At 35.5% G+C, this 20,650-nt stretch overlaps 2 protein-coding genes across 3 annotated transcripts; both read left to right on the forward strand.

The window, feature by feature from the left end:
- On the forward strand, positions 1-3,582 carry LOC113706360 (beta-fructofuranosidase, insoluble isoenzyme CWINV1-like). Its single transcript, XM_027228250.2, has 7 exons — positions 1-335; positions 577-585; positions 888-1,744; positions 2,078-2,236; positions 2,323-2,561; positions 2,638-2,725; positions 3,096-3,582. Exons 1-7 carry the CDS (start codon positions 167-169, stop codon positions 3,315-3,317), a joined length of 1,743 nt encoding a protein of 580 aa, XP_027084051.1. The 5' UTR covers positions 1-166; the 3' UTR covers positions 3,318-3,582.
- Positions 3,583-5,898: 2,316 nt separating this feature from the next.
- On the forward strand, positions 5,899-8,890 carry LOC113706424 (beta-fructofuranosidase, insoluble isoenzyme CWINV1-like). 2 transcript variants are annotated; one of them, XM_072062440.1, is made up of 6 exons: positions 5,899-6,146; positions 6,457-7,307; positions 7,603-7,761; positions 7,850-8,088; positions 8,167-8,254; positions 8,613-8,890. In XM_072062440.1, exons 1-6 carry the CDS (start codon positions 5,981-5,983, stop codon positions 8,823-8,825), a joined length of 1,716 nt encoding a protein of 571 aa, XP_071918541.1. In that variant the 5' UTR covers positions 5,899-5,980; the 3' UTR covers positions 8,826-8,890. The 2 variants fall into 2 exon arrangements, with proteins under 2 accessions (XP_071918541.1, XP_071918542.1); XM_072062441.1 differs by having other exon boundaries at positions 6,010-6,306.
- The last annotated feature ends 11,760 nt before the right edge of the window (positions 8,891-20,650 follow it).

Raw genomic sequence — 20,650 nt, forward strand, 5'->3', positions numbered from 1 at the left:
CTACTATAATTTTCTGTAAAATATGAAAATGCACGTTTTGTATTCCTTTTGGCTTGAGTGAACAAGTGAACTTCTCTAGAGACTTGATTGGAGAGGGCCATATTTCTTCAAGCTCCAGTACCCTTAAGGTAATTCTTCTTATTCGAAGTTTGATCGAAGAAAAGACATGGAGCAATCCTTGTTGTGGGTAACTGTAGTACAGATTTTCTTAGTGATTGCCTATCAAGGCATAGATGGGGCATCTGATCGAGTTGAAAGCATTCTGGATTACATTCCAACCGAGGAACGAGGGAGGACAGCCTATCACTTCCAGCCTCCCAAAAACTGGATGAATGGTATGTCTTTAACGTTCTTGGTTTCTTTCTTGCAATTAATTTCTTGGCAGTTCTTGTCTATAATATTGTCACTTACTATATGTTTTCTTCTTGTGCTGGCATATGTTTATGCATACTTCTGTCATTTGGCACTCTGGAATCTTCTTCTTCTGCTGCCTTCTGTCCTTGGCTTCTTTCTTCTGTCATTTGGCATTTATGATGGTGAAAATGGCAATTGGGTGACATGGAATGGAACCGGTAGATCCAAATGGTAAGTATTATATGTTTTCCATTTCTATTACGCAGTCTTTTGATCTATTTTCAATCTCTGGAAGTCCAAAATTTGTTTTATTTTTGTTTCTTTGCCCGTTGATCAAGTACAATTAGACAGATAGCTTCCCCTATGACTTCAGGATTTGCATATCAGATTATGAAGCAGCAATTGGTATAGATACATGGACGCTCCCATCTCGGTGATCACATGGAGTTTCAGTCCAGTGGTTCAGTGATTTGCTTTCGTTGAAACTATCCTCCACATTTTGATCTGACATTTTTCCATTTTGTATCATGCAGGTCCAATGTACTATAAAGGAATTTACCATCTGTTCTACCAGTACAATCCATATGCTGCAGTGTGGGGTGAAGGTATTCTCTCCTGGGGACATTCTATATCTTATAATCTGGTTGATTGGATTCATCTTGAAGACGCTCTTGATCCAACGGATCCCTATGACATTAGAGGTTGCTGGTCTGGCTCTGCAACAATTCTTCCAGGTGGAGATCCTGCCATCATGTACACAGGAGTGGAATCTACGAACCGTCAAGTCCAAAATATAGCAGTGCCCAAAAATCTATCTGATCCGTTCCTTTTAGAATGGGCGAAATTGGATCAAAATCCTCTGATGACTCCAGTTGATGCCATTGGTTCAGAATTTTTCAGAGATCCAACAACTGCCTGGCTGGGGAAGGACAAAAGATGGCGAGTGGTCATTGGAAGTGAAATTAATGGTCATGGGACAGCACTTCTCTATCAAAGTGAGGATTTTGTACACTGGGCTAAGAGTCATAAACCCCTTCATTTCTCAAATAAAACAGATATGTGGGAGTGTCCAGATTTTTACCCTGTCAGTACCAATGATACAAAGGGAATTGACACTTCTGGTCTAGGTAGAACTACCAAGCATGTGTTGAAGGCAAGCTTTTTCGGTCATGATCACTACATAATAGGGACCTATGATTCAGAAACAGATGATTTCTTTCCTGATACTGACTTCATGGATAGCAATGTGAAACTGAGATATGATTATGGTATATACTATGCTTCTAAAACGTTTTTCGATGGAGCCAAGAGAAGGAGAATATTGTGGGGATGGGTAAAAGAGGCAGATGATCAATCAGATGACATCAGCAAAGGATGGTCTGGACTTCAGGTAGTTTATAGCTTTGACTTCTATTCTTTGCAGTTAGCCGACTTGATTCACTCTTCTTTCTGCATTTTCTGGCTATCCTCTTCTATTGTTTTGTTTTAGAATTTCGGGAGCATATCATTAATCTGTTTCTCTAGAAGTTCAGGTTCTTCTCTCAGATTCTCTATTAGGTTGCTACTATACAGTTTTCTTGAAAAGAAAATCTAAATTTGAGTTTTGAAACAGTAGCCTTAAAGTCCTTAGACGCTATAATTTGATTAAATAACTTCTCAAGACACGCTTTAAATCTGTGCATATCTCTAAACTTCAGCACGAGTGACCCAAACTGTGTTGTAGTCATTCCCTAGAACTATCTTGCTTGACAAAAGTGGAAAGCAACTATCACAATGGCCAATCGAAGAAATTGAGGGTTTGCGCAAAGATGAAGTTAATCTTCAGAATAAGGAGATAGAGGGAGGTAACATATTCGAAGTTACAGGCATCACAGCCTCACAGGTAAAAGAATTCATCCATCTAAACTTTCTGTTATCTGGTTGAGTTGACTCGTTGCTGAAGAAATAACAGAAACTTTTGCTGCACAGGCTGACATAGAAGTCTCATTTCACCTGCCAAATCTTGATGATGCTGAGTTAACACATCCCGAATGGCTTGATCCTCAACTTCTTTGCAGCGAAAAGAATGCATCAACAGGAGGAGTTATCGGTCCATTTGGCTTGCTGATCTTGGCTTCAGAAAACTTGACTGAATATACTGCGGTCTTTTTTCAAGTATTCAAAGGCCATGACAAGTATGCTGTGCTCATGTGCAGTGATCAAAGCAGGTAAGCATGTAATTCAAGTCCACCTAAAGTCATGCAAATCATAGTTTGTTCCATCATATGTTACATAATTTTACAGGTCATCTTTGAGAGAGGAGGTCGACATATCCACCTTTGGGGCATTTGTCGATGTAGATCCTGCAGAAAAAATATCACTAAGAAGCCTGGTATGCTGCCCATGCTCCAGAAATTTTCTTTTGCTAATAAAGTTGAACCAAAGAACACATAGATCCCTATTACTGTCAGGTTTTCTTTACTCTCTGATCTTGTAATATTGTGGGCAAAACTATATCTATACTTCAACATGATCGGCATAGACCCGGAAATGGTTTACTTTATCTGCAATTCATGAACTGAAACATCTTTTTCTCGGGGTCCCTTTCCTGAGATTTTTCCTGGGCTAGACAAAAAACACTCAAGGGATAGATGTTTCTGCGTTTGCTACCAAGAAGTGGAAAACTGAACATGTTTCTGTTCTTCAGAGTCAGATTTATGCTTCACCTTTTCTTTTTTCTTTTTTTTTTTTCTTTTCTATAGATTGACCATTCGATCATTGAAAGTTTTGGAGGTGAAGGAAAGACTTGCATCACTTCTAGAGTCTATCCAACGTTGGCAATTGGTCAGGAATCCCATCTTTATGTATTCAACTATGGCACAGAAAGTATCAGAATCGCCAATTTAAGTGCTTGGAGCATGAGGAGAGCTCAATTTTTCCAGTCGTCCACAAAGGAAGAAAAGCCGAAATTGATTGAGGAATAGATTTTTGGCGATCAAATTCAAGAAATGCTTCTGAGCTCCTGTTGCTTTATGATTCTTTCCAATATTATCAATCGCATCTTTGGTAGGATACCAGTATGTAGCCAAGGCATGATGAAATTAATTAATCCAGGGCAGGTTTGCTAATAGATACATTGCAATCCGCCACTGGTCTGTAATGACCTCCTTTGTTACTTTTTCTGTTTTATTTTTTTTTAAAATGAATCATTTATATATGGCCCTACTCATAGGTAGGGTTTGGATTGGATTTATTTGATTTAACTTCATATCAGACTTAGATTATATATATATAGCATGAAAAAAAATAACATAAACATAAAAGAATTATCATTTTTAAATAACAAAACTAATATTTTTAGAATGTTGCATGCAGTAATTAGGGAGTAAAAGCATGAGCCTCTATCAACTAATTCTATCTAACGAAAAATTTCATTAATTCCAATATTCTCTTCTTTTTCTTTTTCTTTTTTTTCTTCCAATAACTTTGTTCCAGTCTATGTTTTTGTTCACTTATAGTATCTGTGATTTTTCTCCATCGGCTTTTTTTTGCTGATTTATATGTGCTTGCACTTTTGCATGTGTGATGGCAAAAACGGCGATTGGTTGATGTTGAACCTGTAGATCCAAATGGTAAGAATTTAACATTGGAAATTATGTTCCTTGGTTAATTATAAAGCTACAATTGTTGTGGGATAGACGGAACCAAAAAACTCTTATCCAGCAGAAAAATTTTTGTATTATAAATGTTCAAATTAACTATCATGCCAACTTTGAAATAATTTTATACATCAATGGATAATAATTAATGTGATAAAATTCATCAAGCATTTCATGAATACAAAATTAGACCTAATAACTAAACAAACGTTATGTATTTACTTCAAATTCGACGTGACACTTTGTCATGGAGCCCTGTTTGGATTGCCATTTTCTGCCGGAAATTGCATCGTTTTCCATGATCACATTTCCTTATTATTTTTTCTCTCAAATGCATCAAATCGTTACAGTAATTTTTTCATGAAAAATGACGGAAAATACAATCCAAACGGGAAGTCAAATAAATTACTTATCTAACAATGAAAACTACGCTAAACAAAGTTACTCTATTCTTATACTGAAGACATAATTCAAATTTATTAAAAGAGTAAAGGCCATTATTAGGAGGGATAGAAACCATAACAAAAAAATAATTTGATAAGAAGTTAGAAAAAGAAAACGGTAAGACCGAGATATCTTTTTCTTTGCTCCTTTTCGAAAAAGTGACCCAAATATCTAGTTGACGCATAAATTCTCTTCAATTAGACATATTGTTAAGAGGGAGGAAAGAAAAGTTGATTAAATTTACAGTTTTAGCATTCTCTTTTTCTTATCATTCTATCACTCATATGAAGTGCATGTTACATAAGGATGTCAACTAAAATGCTCTGAATTCTAATCTGAAACTTTGATAATTTACGCACAGTGGAATAGTACAAGATTTAATCCGGTTAGCAAGTAAATGGCATGCAAAAAATAAGTAAATAAATTAAAAAAAAAAAACACATGCTATATGGATGCTTTGGGCTATGCTAATTGTAATCTGCAAAAAAAAAAAGAAAAAGAAAATTAAAGATGTTGTTTGCTTTTGGACTATGCTAAATGTACTTTACCGATTTAGAGGAGAATTGGGTTGAATGGTAAAGTAGGAGGGATTGTAAATAGAGGGAATTGAATTGAAAATCTCCCATTCACCCAATATATGTATGTATACACACACACACACTAGAGTCTAGATTGCTTGATACAGAATCCGTTTGATTTGGAGTTTTTTTTTTTTTTTTAAAATACATAAACATTCTATAAACATGATATGTGTGAGGTAAAAAGATAATTCATAAACATTTCAAAAAAATTCTAAAAACTTTTTGAGGAAAACTCACAATCTACAGTGCTCTTAATCTGGATTAGCGAATTTTTTTTTTTGTTACATCATAAACATGTTTCTAATCACCATTTTAAAAAAAATTTTCAATCACATTTTTATTTCACATACGTTACATTCCAAAAGTACTACATTTTTATTCCCAAAAAATCTTCAATCCAAACATTAATGTAATGTGAAATGAAGATATATGGATGCTTTGCTTTGCAATCTATTTTCTGTAAAGTAAATATTGCAATATGTCTATTTATACTGACAACTTAATCATGACTTTTTTTTTGGTTGCGTTTTTTTGTTTTGGTGGTGCTGGGGGGGGGGGGGGGGGGGCGGGGGTGTTCCAGGCTTCTTTGAGCTTTTGGGAAGCCAGAAAGGATACTGTAGCATGGATTATTTTACACGCTTGACCATGCATTCAACTTATTGCTAACTGCCAATTTGAGGCCTAGTTATTCATCCTAATTTAAACAATTCTACAATCAGTTTGACAGTCCTTGGAACCATGTGGAGGTTAATTATTAGTCAAATCTTGAACTCTATTTTAGGTTGCAAGTTGCAACTTGATTGGCTAATTAGCTCATCGAGTATGATATACTATTAATATCTGATTTTATTTTATTTTTACTTTGCTGGAAGACAGAGAATGCAAGTTTTGACCAACAGAGGATGGCTGGTTTTCAGTTTACACCTTAATTAAACTATTTCTTTGCCATTACAGGAAGAAACCATGGAGGGGTACTTGTTTTGGATACTGATACTGCAGATTTTCTTCATTGCTTATCGAGGCCGAGTTGGTTATTCTCATGGAGTTCAAAAGGATCTCCAGTACAATCCCAAGAACCAGCCCCATAGGACAGCCTACCACTTCCAACCTCCTAAAAACTGGATGAATGGTATGTACTCTTAATCATGATTGGGTCCTGATAACGTTTTTCAACTCTATGTTAGTCTAATCTTGTTAATTCTGGTTTTTTCTTGTGCTTATTTTATATGATTTGCATTTGTTATGGCAAACATGGTGACTGGTCAAAAACGAACCTGCAGATCCAAATGGTAAAGATTTCCAAGTTCTTTACTGTGTTCCTTCTTGCTGATCTCAAAAAGAAATGATCACATGAATTATCAGTCAAGTGGTTTTTCCGATATTGAATCAGGTGAAACTAGCATATTTTGGTCTGACATTTTTCATTGTACATCACACAGGTCCGATGTACTACAAGGGAATTTACCATCTTTTCTACCAGTATAATCCTTATTCTGCAGTATGGGGTAATATATCCTGGGGACATTCTATATCTTATAATCTGGTAGATTGGATTCATATAGAGCAAGCTATTAATCCAACTGAGCCTTATGACATCAATGGTTGCTGGTCTGGTTCTGCATCAATTCTTCCTGGGGGAAATCCTGTAATTCTTTACACTGGATCAGACTTTAGAAACCGTCAAGTTCAGAACATAGCAGTGCCCAAAAATCTATCTGACCCTTACCTTAGAGAATGGATAAAATCCGATCACAATCCTTTGATGACTCCAATGAATGGCATTGATCCACAATTCTTCAGAGACCCTACAACTGCCTGGGAAGGCCCAGACAAAATTTGGCGAGTTGTCGTTGGGAGCCAAATTAAAGGTCACGGGACAGCTCTTTTGTATCAGAGCAGAGATTTTGTGAATTGGACTAGGAGTCATAGACCCCTTCATTTCTCAAATAAAACAGCAATGTGGGAGTGTCCTGATTTCTACCCTGTTAGTGTTGATGGCATAAATGGACTTGACACATCCGTGCAGGGTACAGGTACCAAGCATGTGCTCAAGGCAAGTTTTAATGATCGTGACTACTACATAATAGGAACCTATGAACCAGAAACAGACACATTTACTGTTAATCCTGATTTCATGGATAGCAATGTCAAACTGAGATACGATTATGGAATATTTTATGCTTCTAAAACTTTTTATGATAGCGCGAAGAGGAGGAGAATACTGTGGGGATGGGTATTGGAGGCGGATGGTGAACCAGATGACATCAACAAAGGATGGTCTGGACTTCAAGTAATATAGCACAATACACTATTTTCTTCATGTTTGCCGATGACTCGATTACTTGGCTTCTTGATTTGCATTTTTCTCGCATTGGTTTTTGCTTATCATTTTACTTTCTAGAAGGGTGTTGCTCATGGTTGAGGCAAGTTGCTATTATGCCAATTCTTTACTAGTTTTTCTAAAGAAAGCATATTTCGTTCATTACGTAGGAACAAACAACAAATGAATGTTAAGGAACCAATAGATGGTTAGAGTCCTAGCTGCTCAAAAATCCATCAACTGATATGCTACATTTATTCTGCAGTCGCTCCCCAGAAGTATCTTTCTAGACAAAACTGGAAAGCAATTATCGCAATGGCCTATTGAAGAGATAGAGACATTGCGCAGAAAAGAAGTAAATCTTCAGAATAAAGAGATAAAGGGAGGTACTATGTTTGAAATTACAGGTATCACAGCTTCACAGGTAAGATATCATACTGTTTGTTTCTTTTATGGGTTAATAGTTATTAGATGGAGTCTGCTGGAGACCTAATGAAAGATTTTCTACATAGGCTGACATAGAAGTCTCATTTCACTTGCCAAATCTTGATGAAGTTGAATTGATGCATCCCGAATGGCTGGACCCTCAATTCCTTTGCAGTGAAAAGAATGCAGCAACAGGAGGAGTAATTGGGCCATTTGGTATTTTGGCCTTGGCTTCAAAAGACTTGACTGAACATACTGCTGTCTTCTTTCGAGTATTCAGAGGCCATGATAATTATGTCGTGCTTATGTGCAGTGATCAAAACAGGTGTGCTTTTCAGCAATAATCAACTTCTTCAAATCATGTCAATGATAGTCGTCGTTCAAGTTTTGATACCATTTACAGGTCATCTTTGAGAGAGGAGGTTAAGAAATCCACTTTCGGGGCTTTTGTTGACGTCGATCCTGTAGAGATGATTTCGTTGAGAAGCTTGGTACTTACTCATGGTCCTTCAGTTTACGTTGGCTATAATTGTTAACTGAATTGACCAATAAATCGCTTATGCTATCTGGTTTTCTTACACTATTCTATCCCAGCAATCATGCCTGCATCTATAAACTTATGTTATTCTTTAGCTTCCAAGGCGAGATGAAATGGTTAATCTGCAATTGACAAACTGAAACATTCCATCATTTCCGTTCTCTTTGTAACAGTGTTACAGTCCAGACAATATTCTGACTAGATGTTTATGCTCTTTCCACCAAGAAAGACAAAGGGGAAGATTTTTCTGTTCTTAGAAATAAAAAATTTCGGTTTATACTTTACAGTAATGTTTCTCCCTTTTTTGGCAGATCGACCACTCAATCATCGAAAGTTTTGGAGGTGAAGGAAAGACCTGCATCACTGCTAGAGTCTACCCAAAGTTGGCTATTGGCAATGAATCACATGTTTATGTATTCAACAATGGGACAGAAAGTATTAGAATCTCCAATTTAAGTGCTTGGAGTATGAAAAGAGCTCAAATTTTTGCATTGCATAAAAGAAGAAAGCCTGAAATTGATTAAGAAATATGTTTCGTTGGAAATACACTTGATTGATTTGTTACTATCCAATTCAAGCTTCTTCGATCTTCCGTTGTTTTCTGCTCCTTACATATTTTTTTATTAATCTGCAACTGAAATATTCGTACATAGTACTGTTTAAGTCCAGGCAAAAATGGGGAAAAATGTTGCTGTTCTTGGAAGTTTACAGTAATGTTTCTCCCTCGTTTTTGCAGATTGACCATTCAATCATTGAAAGTTTTGGAGGTGAAGGAAAGATCTGCATCACTGCCATAGTCTACCCAAAGTTGGCTATTGGCAATGAATCACATGTTTACGTATTTGACAATAGGACAGTAAGTATTAGAATCTCCAGCACAGTGCTCGGAGTATGAAGAGAGCTCAAATCTACCCAAAGCCGGCTTTGCCTTGATAAAAGAATGTTACACAATGGTGTCAGATTTCGGTTACTATTTAATGATTACCATACATATGCACGTATGTAGCTGTGGTAAATGTGGAAGTACAACATATAACCAAAATAGAGCCTAAACGAGCCGAGTGGAGATTGCACAACTCGAGCTCTAGGCCTCTTTGAATTACCATTTTCTAGAGTTTTTGTTAAAAAAATGTACTATAGTGATTTGATACATATGAGATAAAAGGATGATTGAAAAATATATTTACAAAAAACGTAGATATTTAGTTTTAAGTTTCTTGGCCTTTACTTCGTCCTTAAGTAATATAAAATTAGTATTTTATATAATTTTAAAATTAATATAAATTAATATTTTATAACATTTCAAACAAGAGACACAGTATATATTTCATGCTAATATACATAAAACTTTAAAATAGACATTCTCAATGAGATTTCAAACTTTATATATGAGGTTTGAACTCAAACTAGTCAACCAATTTAAATTGCTCGAATTCAAACTATTCGGGAAAATATCTAAATGTAATGGTGTAATAATTGTGATGGTCTGTTTTTATGTGGTAATTCATGCCTATAAGATACCGTTAGAAAAAAAATCCAAATTTAAATTGTAAATACAAAATACTATACCTTCCATTACAATATGGATGAAAGGGATGATTAAGAACTAGATAATAGACACCCACATATTAACTTTCAGTGTTTATTATAAATAATGTCAATTGTAGTCTTGTTTTGTGAGAACCCGTAATTTTCTTAATTGCTAGGTTTTATTTTCTTTTAATTGCACGTTTTTCCACATTTTCTTATTTGGAAAATCTTAAAAATAATTTTTATGAGTAAATATGATTTTTAAATAATTTATCTAGTATCGCATAGTTTTTGAAGAATTAAGAGCATATACCGGACGTGGGATCCACTAGGGCGAAAAGTTCGGAAAATTCGGCCAACTAGGTTAAGTTTCGGATATTGGTTTAAATTACCGGGTGTTGTGAGATAATTAGAGGTTGCTATGTGGATTGATGTGAGAGGGAACAAAGGGATAGAGATACATTAATAGAGTGACAAGTGTCACTTGGCCATTGGTTGCACTTTTTGACTACTATTCACACTTTTACCATTTGGTTAAAATAACTCAAAAATTGACCAAAAATTCACTCAAAATTTGCTCTTCATAGCCGGCCCTCTCCTCCAAGAAAGAAAGGAAGAAAACTCTTCAAATTCTTGCCTCCATCTTGCTCAAATTCAACTAATCAACCACTTAATCTTGCTTTTGTTCCATAGAAACCTTTAAGTGAGTGATTGTGAGGTGTTTGGTGAAGTTGTTTGGAAAGCTAAGGTGACAAGTTGCTCTCTCTCTTGTTTTACTAAGGTGAGTAGTGAAGGAACCCCTCTCCTCCACCTAATGAAGTTAAATTTTTGACTTGTGGTAGTTGAAGTAATGATTTTTGGTGTTATTCCTTGATTTTTGGTTGAATTGGTGAAATTTTCCATTTATGGGTGATTTTTCTGTTTTAATATGATTGTTATGGTGTGGCTATGTATGATGATTGGAAATGATCTAGAATAAAGTTAGAAGGTGGAAAAAGTGGTTAATTGCAGGAAATTTTTGTTTTGGAAGAAAATTGGAAAAGTTAGGGTTTCATTACTCTACATTCTGCCCGGCACTGTAGCTCATAGTTAGAGGCCGAATTGGCCTTGGGTTAAAACATGAAAGTTGTAGGGAATGATATTTTAGAGATGCCTACAAAATTTTAGGTCAATCGGAGTAGCGTATCTTATGAAAAGACCAAAATACCCCTGCTACCCTGGTTTCACCTGAACTTGAGAATTGCTTCTGTAATTGGTTATTTTGGCTGGGAATACTTCTGAACTGATTGTTGAGGTCTTCTGAAGAAATGTAACCTGATGTCTTAGCTTTCGGATGGCTTTGGAATCACCTGATTTGGACTTAGGTAGCCTAACTTATGATGTTTGAACCAGAATGTGGTTTGTCCAGCAGGTTTTGCGGTTCTGGTCTAGTATCTTGCATTTTTGACCTAGTTGTGATATGAACTGGACTGAGTGACCTTTTGCAATATTGTATCCCTATCTCTTATCTTCGAAACGATGGGTCTTGTACCTCCATCCGATAATCGTAGTGCCAATGGTGCCAAAACCGCAAAATGACGTCAAAAACTGTTTTTATGGTGTAGAGCTTAATTCCATTTCCGGAAATGTTTCTAGCTTGATTTTTGTATTTATATGACTTTTAGCCTAGTGAACGGCTTTTGGAAATGAGATTATTCTGTATGAGATATTGGGACTGATTTGAGGAAAATAATGAAGCCATTAGTGGTTGGAAAAATAGGTAAACACAAAGGGCATGCTGCCCAAAATTTTAGGACTATGTGATTTCCTTCAATTGAATTGATCTTAGTACAAATGAGGGGTTTTAGGGGTTGTTTATAACCCTAGGACCAACTGTTATCTTTTGCTCTATATTAGTACTTAACCTAGGAAAGCATACGACATCTAGTCGAGCCTTACTTATGCATTCCGTTTACTCGATTTTAGATGTGAAACCTTCAATTGGTTTACTTTGATGATTTTAGGATTTCTTGGCGATTAAAGCCAATCCGAAGTGAAAACTTTTGAAGTGTTTGTATTTGAACCGGTGAGTGTACCACTCCCCTCCATTGCTGTTTAACTTGATTTCTGCCCTGCAATCTGTGATTTAAATGACTGCACTATCTGTTTAATTTGTTAGAGACGATGGTGTACTTTATCACACTCATTCTCTTGTCTGTTCATATGCCAATTTTGGTGCGAATCTGAATCTGTATCTGTATCTGATATCTGTATCTGTATCTGTTCGGACGTCGTTTGGAAACTTGTATCCAACGACCTTTCTGTGACCTCTGAACTCAACCCCTGTGGCAAGTTACTCGAGTCTGGCCGGCAAGGGCCTGGCCGATTAGAAAACGAACCACGGTAGTCTGTTTTGAGATCTTTGGGTATTGAGACCCTTGATTCCGGGTATACTCGAGTATTACCGCTTCTGTTCTGTTCGATGTTGGGGCCCGGTAGGGGTATGTGAAGTGGAAGGAGTCGGAGAAAGTGGAGTCTATGGTATTGGTTACTTCTTTAACGTTGACGGAGTGTCAACTATTATTTCGATCAAATCGGTGAAGCAAATGGGAATTTAGCTCCTGAGAGCCACCCATATCCTTTCTGTCTATGGTGTTTGTTCTGTTTGTTCACTTCTTTATTTGATTCGCATATGTGATTAATTGACTGTGAAATTCCATGTTTCTTACTTGCTTTTGGTACCTCATTGAGCGTAAGCTCACCCCCTTCCCGTTATCTTTGTTTTCCTTACAGGGAACCACTTTTGGGGCTAAGATGTTTTGAAGCACAAGTCGAACTAGTTTTAATATCTTTTGTAAAGCTCCTCAATAGTTGGAAAAATTTAAATGTATTTTCATCCAATGTTTTCTTTTGGTTGGTAAACTTATTAATATGTACATATTAAAGTGTTTCCTCATGTTTATGTGAAATTTGTATTTCGGAATGTACATCCTCTCATGTCATAATGGGTACTTGTACCTGGTTGGATGATGACGTGGTAGCGGCCCGTCCAATTCGATTTGATTCTTATAGTTTTATTCCGATTTTGTTTGAGTGAACGAATGAGTTCCGACGAGAGTTGGGCAAGCAGTCCGCTAATCTCTTTAGTTCGCCTTAGGGGAAAGTGGGGCTGTCACATGTTTATTGTATTTTATATTAACTAGTAATACTTCACGTACTTTTGCGCATGATTTTATCATCCAAAAATGTAGTATTGTTAGATGCTAAATTTTTTTTATAATTTTGATTGTCAATTGCATAATATAATATTCCAGTATTTTTCATTTTCATTAACCAATTCTTTTGAATGCATTAGGTCATAAGCTTTCTCTTTTTGTTTTTTAAAGCCTTTAGAGAATTTATATCTTTTAACGCTAACAAACAAATGTCAATACAGTCATGTTTTATCAAAGTCATTGCACACTTTTAATATCATTATACTTAAACCACAAAGGTTAAAATGTAACATCAATTTTAAAAAGGATAAATGTAAATGAATTAGTTTATATTAGTTTTATAATTCCAACTCAACTATCATATTATATGTTTATCTCAGTCCTTTCTTCCTTCTGTTCCTAACAAACTCATTTTCTTGCCGAAGTGTAAATCAGAACCATCAAACTATAATCCTTAAAAACCAGTAAGATTTGACAAAGATACAAAATGCTTTAACATAATCATTAATATTTCAAATAATATGGCAATATCAACACCTTAGCTTACATACCTTTTTTTTTAAGACAAAGAAATTGTAATAGTAGAGTTAGAATAGGTTGATTAATTTATAGATTTTGACATAGTATCAATACTTGAAACAATATGCATAATATGTTGCTTGCCATTTTTTTTTAAGGACTAAAGTAAACAGATTGTTATAGTAGACATTGTAGAGTAAATCTTAAGTCTTGCATAAATGTTTCCATGTTCTACCTTTATTATTTTCAAGTAATATGAGCTAAATTTGTAAGTGATGTAATAACATGGTTCAATACGAAATCAGATGCATGTTTCTTAATTTGAATAGATATAAATTATCTTCATATTATTCTTTTTTTAGTGTTATTTTTGTTAATAACGAAATATAAATTGTCCACCATATTCAATTGTTTCTCTGTTCCTTTTTGTTAATTGAAATTTTATTAGGAGAGATATTTGGACATACTTTTTTCTTCATTTTTAATGCTGTTTTTACTTCACTTGTATGTTATTTTTTTTTTAGCTGACTCTATTAAAAAGAGTTAATTACACTTTACTTGCCTGTACTTGGCCGTGAGTAGCATTTGGCCCCCTATACTAAGAAATATACACTTTATCCCTCCATGTTAACATCTTGAGGGTTCTAAATCATATCATCAATTCTCATTCCAAGACTAACCCTAATTGAAATTTTTACACATGGAGTACAATTTGTAACACTATCCCAATGGTCACATTGTTATCTGTTGCTCGATATTCTCTGCAAATTTGGCTATAAAAAAGCAAATTGAACTCTTGCACATTCCAAACTAAAAAAGCACTTTATTTAGCCACTATACCATTTGATAAACATCCAGAAACCCAACCAAAATACATCAACTAGAAAAGCAACTAGAAAGCAGAAGATGCATAAAGCCTCATGCTCATCTCATTGTTCATTACAATGCTTAATCAAGAAAGGAAATACTTTGACAGATAGGTTACACTCCCACCTTAATTCTCCCTGTCACTTCATCAATTAAAGGGCCATCAATTATAATAGAGCAAATTATCCGGTTAGCCCATTAAATTTTTGTAATCGTCGAGTTTTGGCCATTCAACTATTAAAAATCTGGTTTTGACCACTAAAATGTATAAAGTTAAGACGTGAGACCATTCTGTTATATTTAGCCATTAAATTCGCCGATCTGTCTATCCACGCGATTTCCAAGACAAAAGGCAGGGTCAATTTAGGAACACTACGCCAATCAGCATTTCCATCCGGATAACTCTCATTTCTCAGGTCACAATTTCGGTCCCCTTTGCTGTTGTTCCTTTTCACATCCCAATTCTTTAGCGAATCTCCTCCGTCACCCATATTGTAGCGGTCATCGTCTTCTTCGTCCACGTCTTGTTCTTCATCTTCTTGAGTTTTGAAGTTGTCGTCGTCAGAGTCGTCGGGGGAGTGAAGAACAGAGGCATCTTCGGCGTGGCAGATGGAGCCGAGAAGGTTGAGTAAGCAGTTGGCGGTGACGCGTTGGATCAGATCGGAGAAGTTGGAGACCTTGGTTGTGGTGGCGGGCATTTTGTTGATCCTGACTGAGTTTGTGCGACTCGGGCTGCCAGTCACTCAAGAGTGGGCAGTGGCATCAGTAAAATGTGTGAGTAGTAGTAACTAGTAGGATTGTAGGATTAGTCAACGAGTTAAAGCATTTGTTTGGTATAGAACATTTTTTTTTCTTCTCTTCTCGGTAGAGGCTCGGTTTAGATTTATGGTTATTTTATCTTGGTTATTTTGTCTGTTATATATTTTTTTTAAGAGATTTTCTTGGTTACCACTCACTAGGATTCAGTTAGCAAATATACGAGTGTTACCATGCCAAAGTGGAGTCTTGCAAAAAATATTTTTTAAGGGAAGCACTCACTGCTACCGGTAGCGGTGGATGTGAGGGGTGAACATAGTGAGACTGGGATGTTTCCTCCGTCTCCTCTAGGATGGTGATCTTGGAATTTGCAAGCACAACGAAGAATTTGACGCTCGGAAATCTACTAGTGGCGTTGGAGGAGTGATGTTTGAAGTGGATGAAAAGGGTTTGACAAAGATTTGAGGATGGGAGGAAGAAGAGCGACAATTTTTGAGAGAAGCATTGAATGCTATGTCGAACTTCCTAAATTGACCTTGTCTTTTGTTTTGGAAATCGCGCGGACAAACAGATTGACGAACTTAACGGCTAAATCTAACAGAATAGCCTCGCGTCTTAACTTTATACATTTTAGTGGTGAAAACCAGACTTTTAATATTTGAATAACCAAAACTCGACGATTGCAAAAATTTAGTGGCCAACCGGATAATTTGCTCATTATAATATTACGAGAGGAATCATGATGGCGCAAGATAGGAGTAGTAGTTTTGGAAGAATTTTAAATGTTTTTAACTTGTTACTGATGACAATTAAGATTATTTAGTCTTTTTTTGTTTTCTTTTTTAAACGTCACATGAGGTTTTATTTTTTAGACGCTACTATTCTTGGCTAGTGGATAAAATTGTCTATACAAATAATATATATGGGCATTAATATCAGCTCACTAATTTTTTTTTTACGAAATTCTAAAATCTAATGTCAGTATGAAGTAAAATGTATATATTCTAAGTTTAAGGGAGTAAAGTGTTACTTAACCCTAACTTCAGGAGGGTAAAGTTTAATTGGCCCTATTAGAAAGCATACGCAAAGCATAAGTAAGGACTCCTGTGTCCTAAGAGTACTTTTTTTAAAATAAAGGTTATGAAATTTATATTAAATAACATATATATATATATGTTATATATACACATACACATGCACAAAGCCAAATTTGAGACGGATTGCAGTAGTAGTCAAAGAGTTTTATATTCAGCAACCATTATTATTTATCATAATTCAAAATTAATGTTTCATTTTTGTAAATGTTATCACAATTTAAATATAGTGAATATGATTAATGGACAATAGGTAGTTTGGATATAATGAAAAGGACAAACTTCAATTTGTATCTTAGAACTTGTATCACTTTCCTATTTTATACCCTAAATTTTAAATTTGAACACTTTGCTCTCTAAACTCTCAATTTTAGATACTTTGCACTCTAAATTCTCAAGTTTTTCATATTTAAATCCAATCAATAACATCTTTTGCCAAATTAATGGCATAAAGGATCCAACAAACTAATAATAATGTGCCAAAAGTAATCAAAAGGTGTCAAGGTATCAGAACAAAAATAAAACAATGCATCATCATTATTTTGCACCATCTTTTATCTTATTAATTTGGCTAACAATATTAGTAATTGAAACCATATAAATAAAGAATAATATGCTAAAAATGTTCAAAAAAAAACTAAGAGATCGTAGTTGGAATAAACTAGTACCTTGTTATTAATTTTTATTGTCATTTATCTTGTTAATTTTGTGAATGTCATCATTGATTAGATTTAGATGGGACAAATTTAAGAGACTAAGGTGCTGAGTGTCTCAAAATGAAGTTTATGATGTAAAGAAAGACTGATATAAGTTTAGGGGTACATAGTGACATAAATCCTAATGAAAACTAAGACAATTTTGTGCTTGCATCCAAAATATCAAGTCTCACGGTACTTTATGTATAAATAGATAATTTTTTTAAAATTAGACGGCAACAACTAATCTTATCTACTTCTAGTCCTACTCTAGCTCACACTAGGGAAGGAGAAGCCCAACAGTAACTAGCTTAATTTATTTCTAGTCCTATTTTAGCCTACACTAGGGGAGGAAAGGCCAACGAAGTTTAAAGAAATCGACGGAACTGAACTACCATTGAACCAGCTAGCGTAGTCTACTTCTAATCCTACTCTAACCTACACTATGGAAGAAAAGGCCCAACAGAGCCTAGAGAAATCGACAGGAGATGGCAACAACTAATCTAATCTACATCTAGTCCTACTCTAGCTTGCACTAGGGAAGGAGAAGCCCAACAGCAACTAGCCTAGTCTACTTCTAGTCTTATTCTAGCCTACACTAGGGGAGGAGAGGCCAACGAAGTTTAAAGAAATCGACGTGACTGAAGTACCATCGGACCAGCTAGCGTAGAAATCGACGGGATTGAACTACCATCGGATTAGACGAATGTATTATGTACCCGTATAGATTTAGAAGAAACCACACATAGTGACACATTAATAGTAGGTAAGGTTTAAACCCTTGATCTTCCATTCTACCAAAATTTAAAATCTTTAGTGGTTGCCAACGGTCCAAAGGGCTGTTAGTTATGTATAAATAGATAGATAGACTGGTATTTTACTTCAGTTAGGAAGCTAGAGATTGGAAACTCTATATTAATTATGTTAATTGGTGTCTTTAGTTACATAGAAGTCTCATTTCACTTGCCAAATCTTGATGAAGCGGAGTTGATGTATCGCAAACAACTGGATCCTCAATTTCTTTGCACTGAAAAGAATGCAGCAACTGGAGGCCATTTGGTATGTTGGCCTTGGCTTCAACGCAGTTGACTAAACATACTGCCGTCTTCTGTTGCGTACTCAGAGCCCGGAGGCCATGATAACTTCGTCGTGCTCCTGTGCAGTGATCAAAGCAGGTGTGTCTTTCAGCATTAATCAACTCCTTCAAGTCATGTCAGTGATAGTCAAAGTCCAAGTTATCTTTGAGAAAGGAGGTTGACAAATATGCTTTTGAGGTTTTAGACTTTCTGTAGAGAAGATTTCACTGAAAAGCTCGGCACTTACTCATGGTCCATCATCTTACTTTGGCTATGTATCTGAATTAACCGGTAAATCGCTATTTCTTTTACGGAAAAAAATTGCTATTTCTTCCAGGTTTTGTTACGCTATTGCATCCAAGCAATCTTGTCTGCATCCATAAACTGGACATTTTCCCTTTGGCTTCCAAGGCGATATGAGATATTTTATCTGCAATTGACAAATTGGACATTCATGATATTATTCAGGTTTTCTTATATTTTTTGTGCTCTTTCCACTAGGAAGGAAAACTGAAAAAAAATGTCTAAGTTCTTGGAAGTTTGATTCTCAGTTTGAAGTAATATTTCTCCCTTTTTTTGGCAGATTGACCATTAAATCATAGAAAGTTTTGGAGGTGAAGGAAAGGCCTGCATCACTGCTCGAGTCTACCCAAATTTGGCTATTAACAATGAATCACGTGTTTATGTAGTCAACAATGGAACAGAAAAGTGTTAGACTCTCCAATTTAAGTGCTTGGAGTATGAAGAGAGCTAAAATTTTTCCATTGCATTAAAGAAGAAAACCTGAAATTGATTAAGAAACATATACCACATGAAATATAGTTCATTGATTTGTAGATATTGAATCCAAGCTTGTTGGGTTTTTCATTGTTTTCTGTTTCCTTGATTTTTTTTTATATCCATTTCTTTTTGTATGATTACCATTAACTCAGCTTCAAGACTTCAAAAAAAAGTGGTCTAGCTACTTAGGGTTGGCAATTTTCGACACGACCTGAAAATACGACACGAACCTAACACGAAATTAATGGGTTTGGGTTGAGGTTTCGGGAATTCGGGTCAGAATCGGGTTGAACCCGATGAACCCGAAAAGAAAACAGGTCGATTTCGGGTCAACCCGTGGTGACCTGATATGACCCGTTTACGAATTAAAAATAATTTTATCTAACTAAACTAAGTTATTCTTTTTTTCAAAGGCATTAATTACTTAATCCTAAATGAATTTATTTAATTTGTGTGAAGTTGAAATTATTATATTTGGACAAATAATATATTATATTATTTTTTACTTTTATACTGTTTTAATTTATTTTATATTTTGTTTGGGATAAAACAATTTTACGGTGTTTAATTTATTTTAGATTTGGTTTGGAATTATTTATTTAAATTTTTATTACTTGATTATGTAATTAGTTTTGTGAGAAATTAATTTTATTAGAAATTACAGTGATAAATTAATAAATTAAAATTAAATTTCGGCTCATTTCGAGTCGACCCGCCAACCCGTCAACCTGAAATTTTCGGGTTCAGGTCAATATACCTGACCCGTCACGGGTTGGCGGGTCGGATTCGGGTCAATAGATTTTCTGATGGGTCGGGTCAGACCCGACCTGTCAACCTGATTTGGACCCGAATTGCCACCCCTATAGCTACCGTAGTTGGCCTTGAACTCAAACTATAATACGAGATTTAAAATAAGATTAAGTTTTTATATATTGACAGTGTATACATTGTTATATTTGAATAAGTGCCACATATGTCGAATTTGAATTTCAAAACTAAAATTTACTTATGTGGCATTTATTTAATCGTGATAGTATATATACTGTCAGTGTATACAAAATTTACTCTCTAAAATATATATTGCAAAAATGATAGAGCAATTATTGGGCATATTTTGCGCTGTTATTCTATCTTCATTTTGGTTACTTACTGTGCTATATTGAGATTTTGCTTATATTTGATGTTTGTGTAAATTGTAGGTGGTCGGTATCAAAAGTGATCTCCCGAGATAAATTTTCAGAAGACTCTTTATTTCATAGCGTGCCCAGGTCAAAAACTGAAGGAAGACATCTAAAAGACGGACCCCGCGGGATTGGTAAAGGAACAAAAGAACTAGGATGCAGCTACTCTCTAAAAGCTTTTGAGCTTTGACGTTTTCGTAAAGCAAGAAGGGAGACGGCCAATAAAAACAAAGTCAGATTCACGTCAAATAAGGAGATTAGCCTTTGCTTTGCTGGAGAGACGCTTCTTCCTTTCTTGGCGGCGGCTATTGTGAGGGATTTGGCTAAAAATCCAGATTCACGTGGGATTGATCAGTTTAGCTTTTAGTTTTCCTTGTTAGACAATTTACTCTTTCTTACATTTTCTTACAGAAAGTAAGATTTTCGAGAAATAAATCTAATTCCCAACAGCACCTCCAAAAGCCGGCAACTTTTGGAGACGTGCTGGGGACTTATAACCCTAAACCCAACCCCCCCAGTACCGATGTTGGAACTAGCACATCCCCACAGGGGCACCCCGCTGCTAAGACCTAAAGAGACCCCAGACACCCACTGACACAGGAATTTGCTCTTTCTTACATTTTCTTACAGAAAGTAAGATTTTCGAGAAATTTTCTT

The sequence above is a fragment of the Coffea arabica genome, chromosome 8c (assembly GCF_036785885.1).
Source record: "Coffea arabica cultivar ET-39 chromosome 8c, Coffea Arabica ET-39 HiFi, whole genome shotgun sequence".
Lineage (NCBI taxonomy): Eukaryota > Viridiplantae > Streptophyta > Magnoliopsida > Gentianales > Rubiaceae > Coffea > Coffea arabica.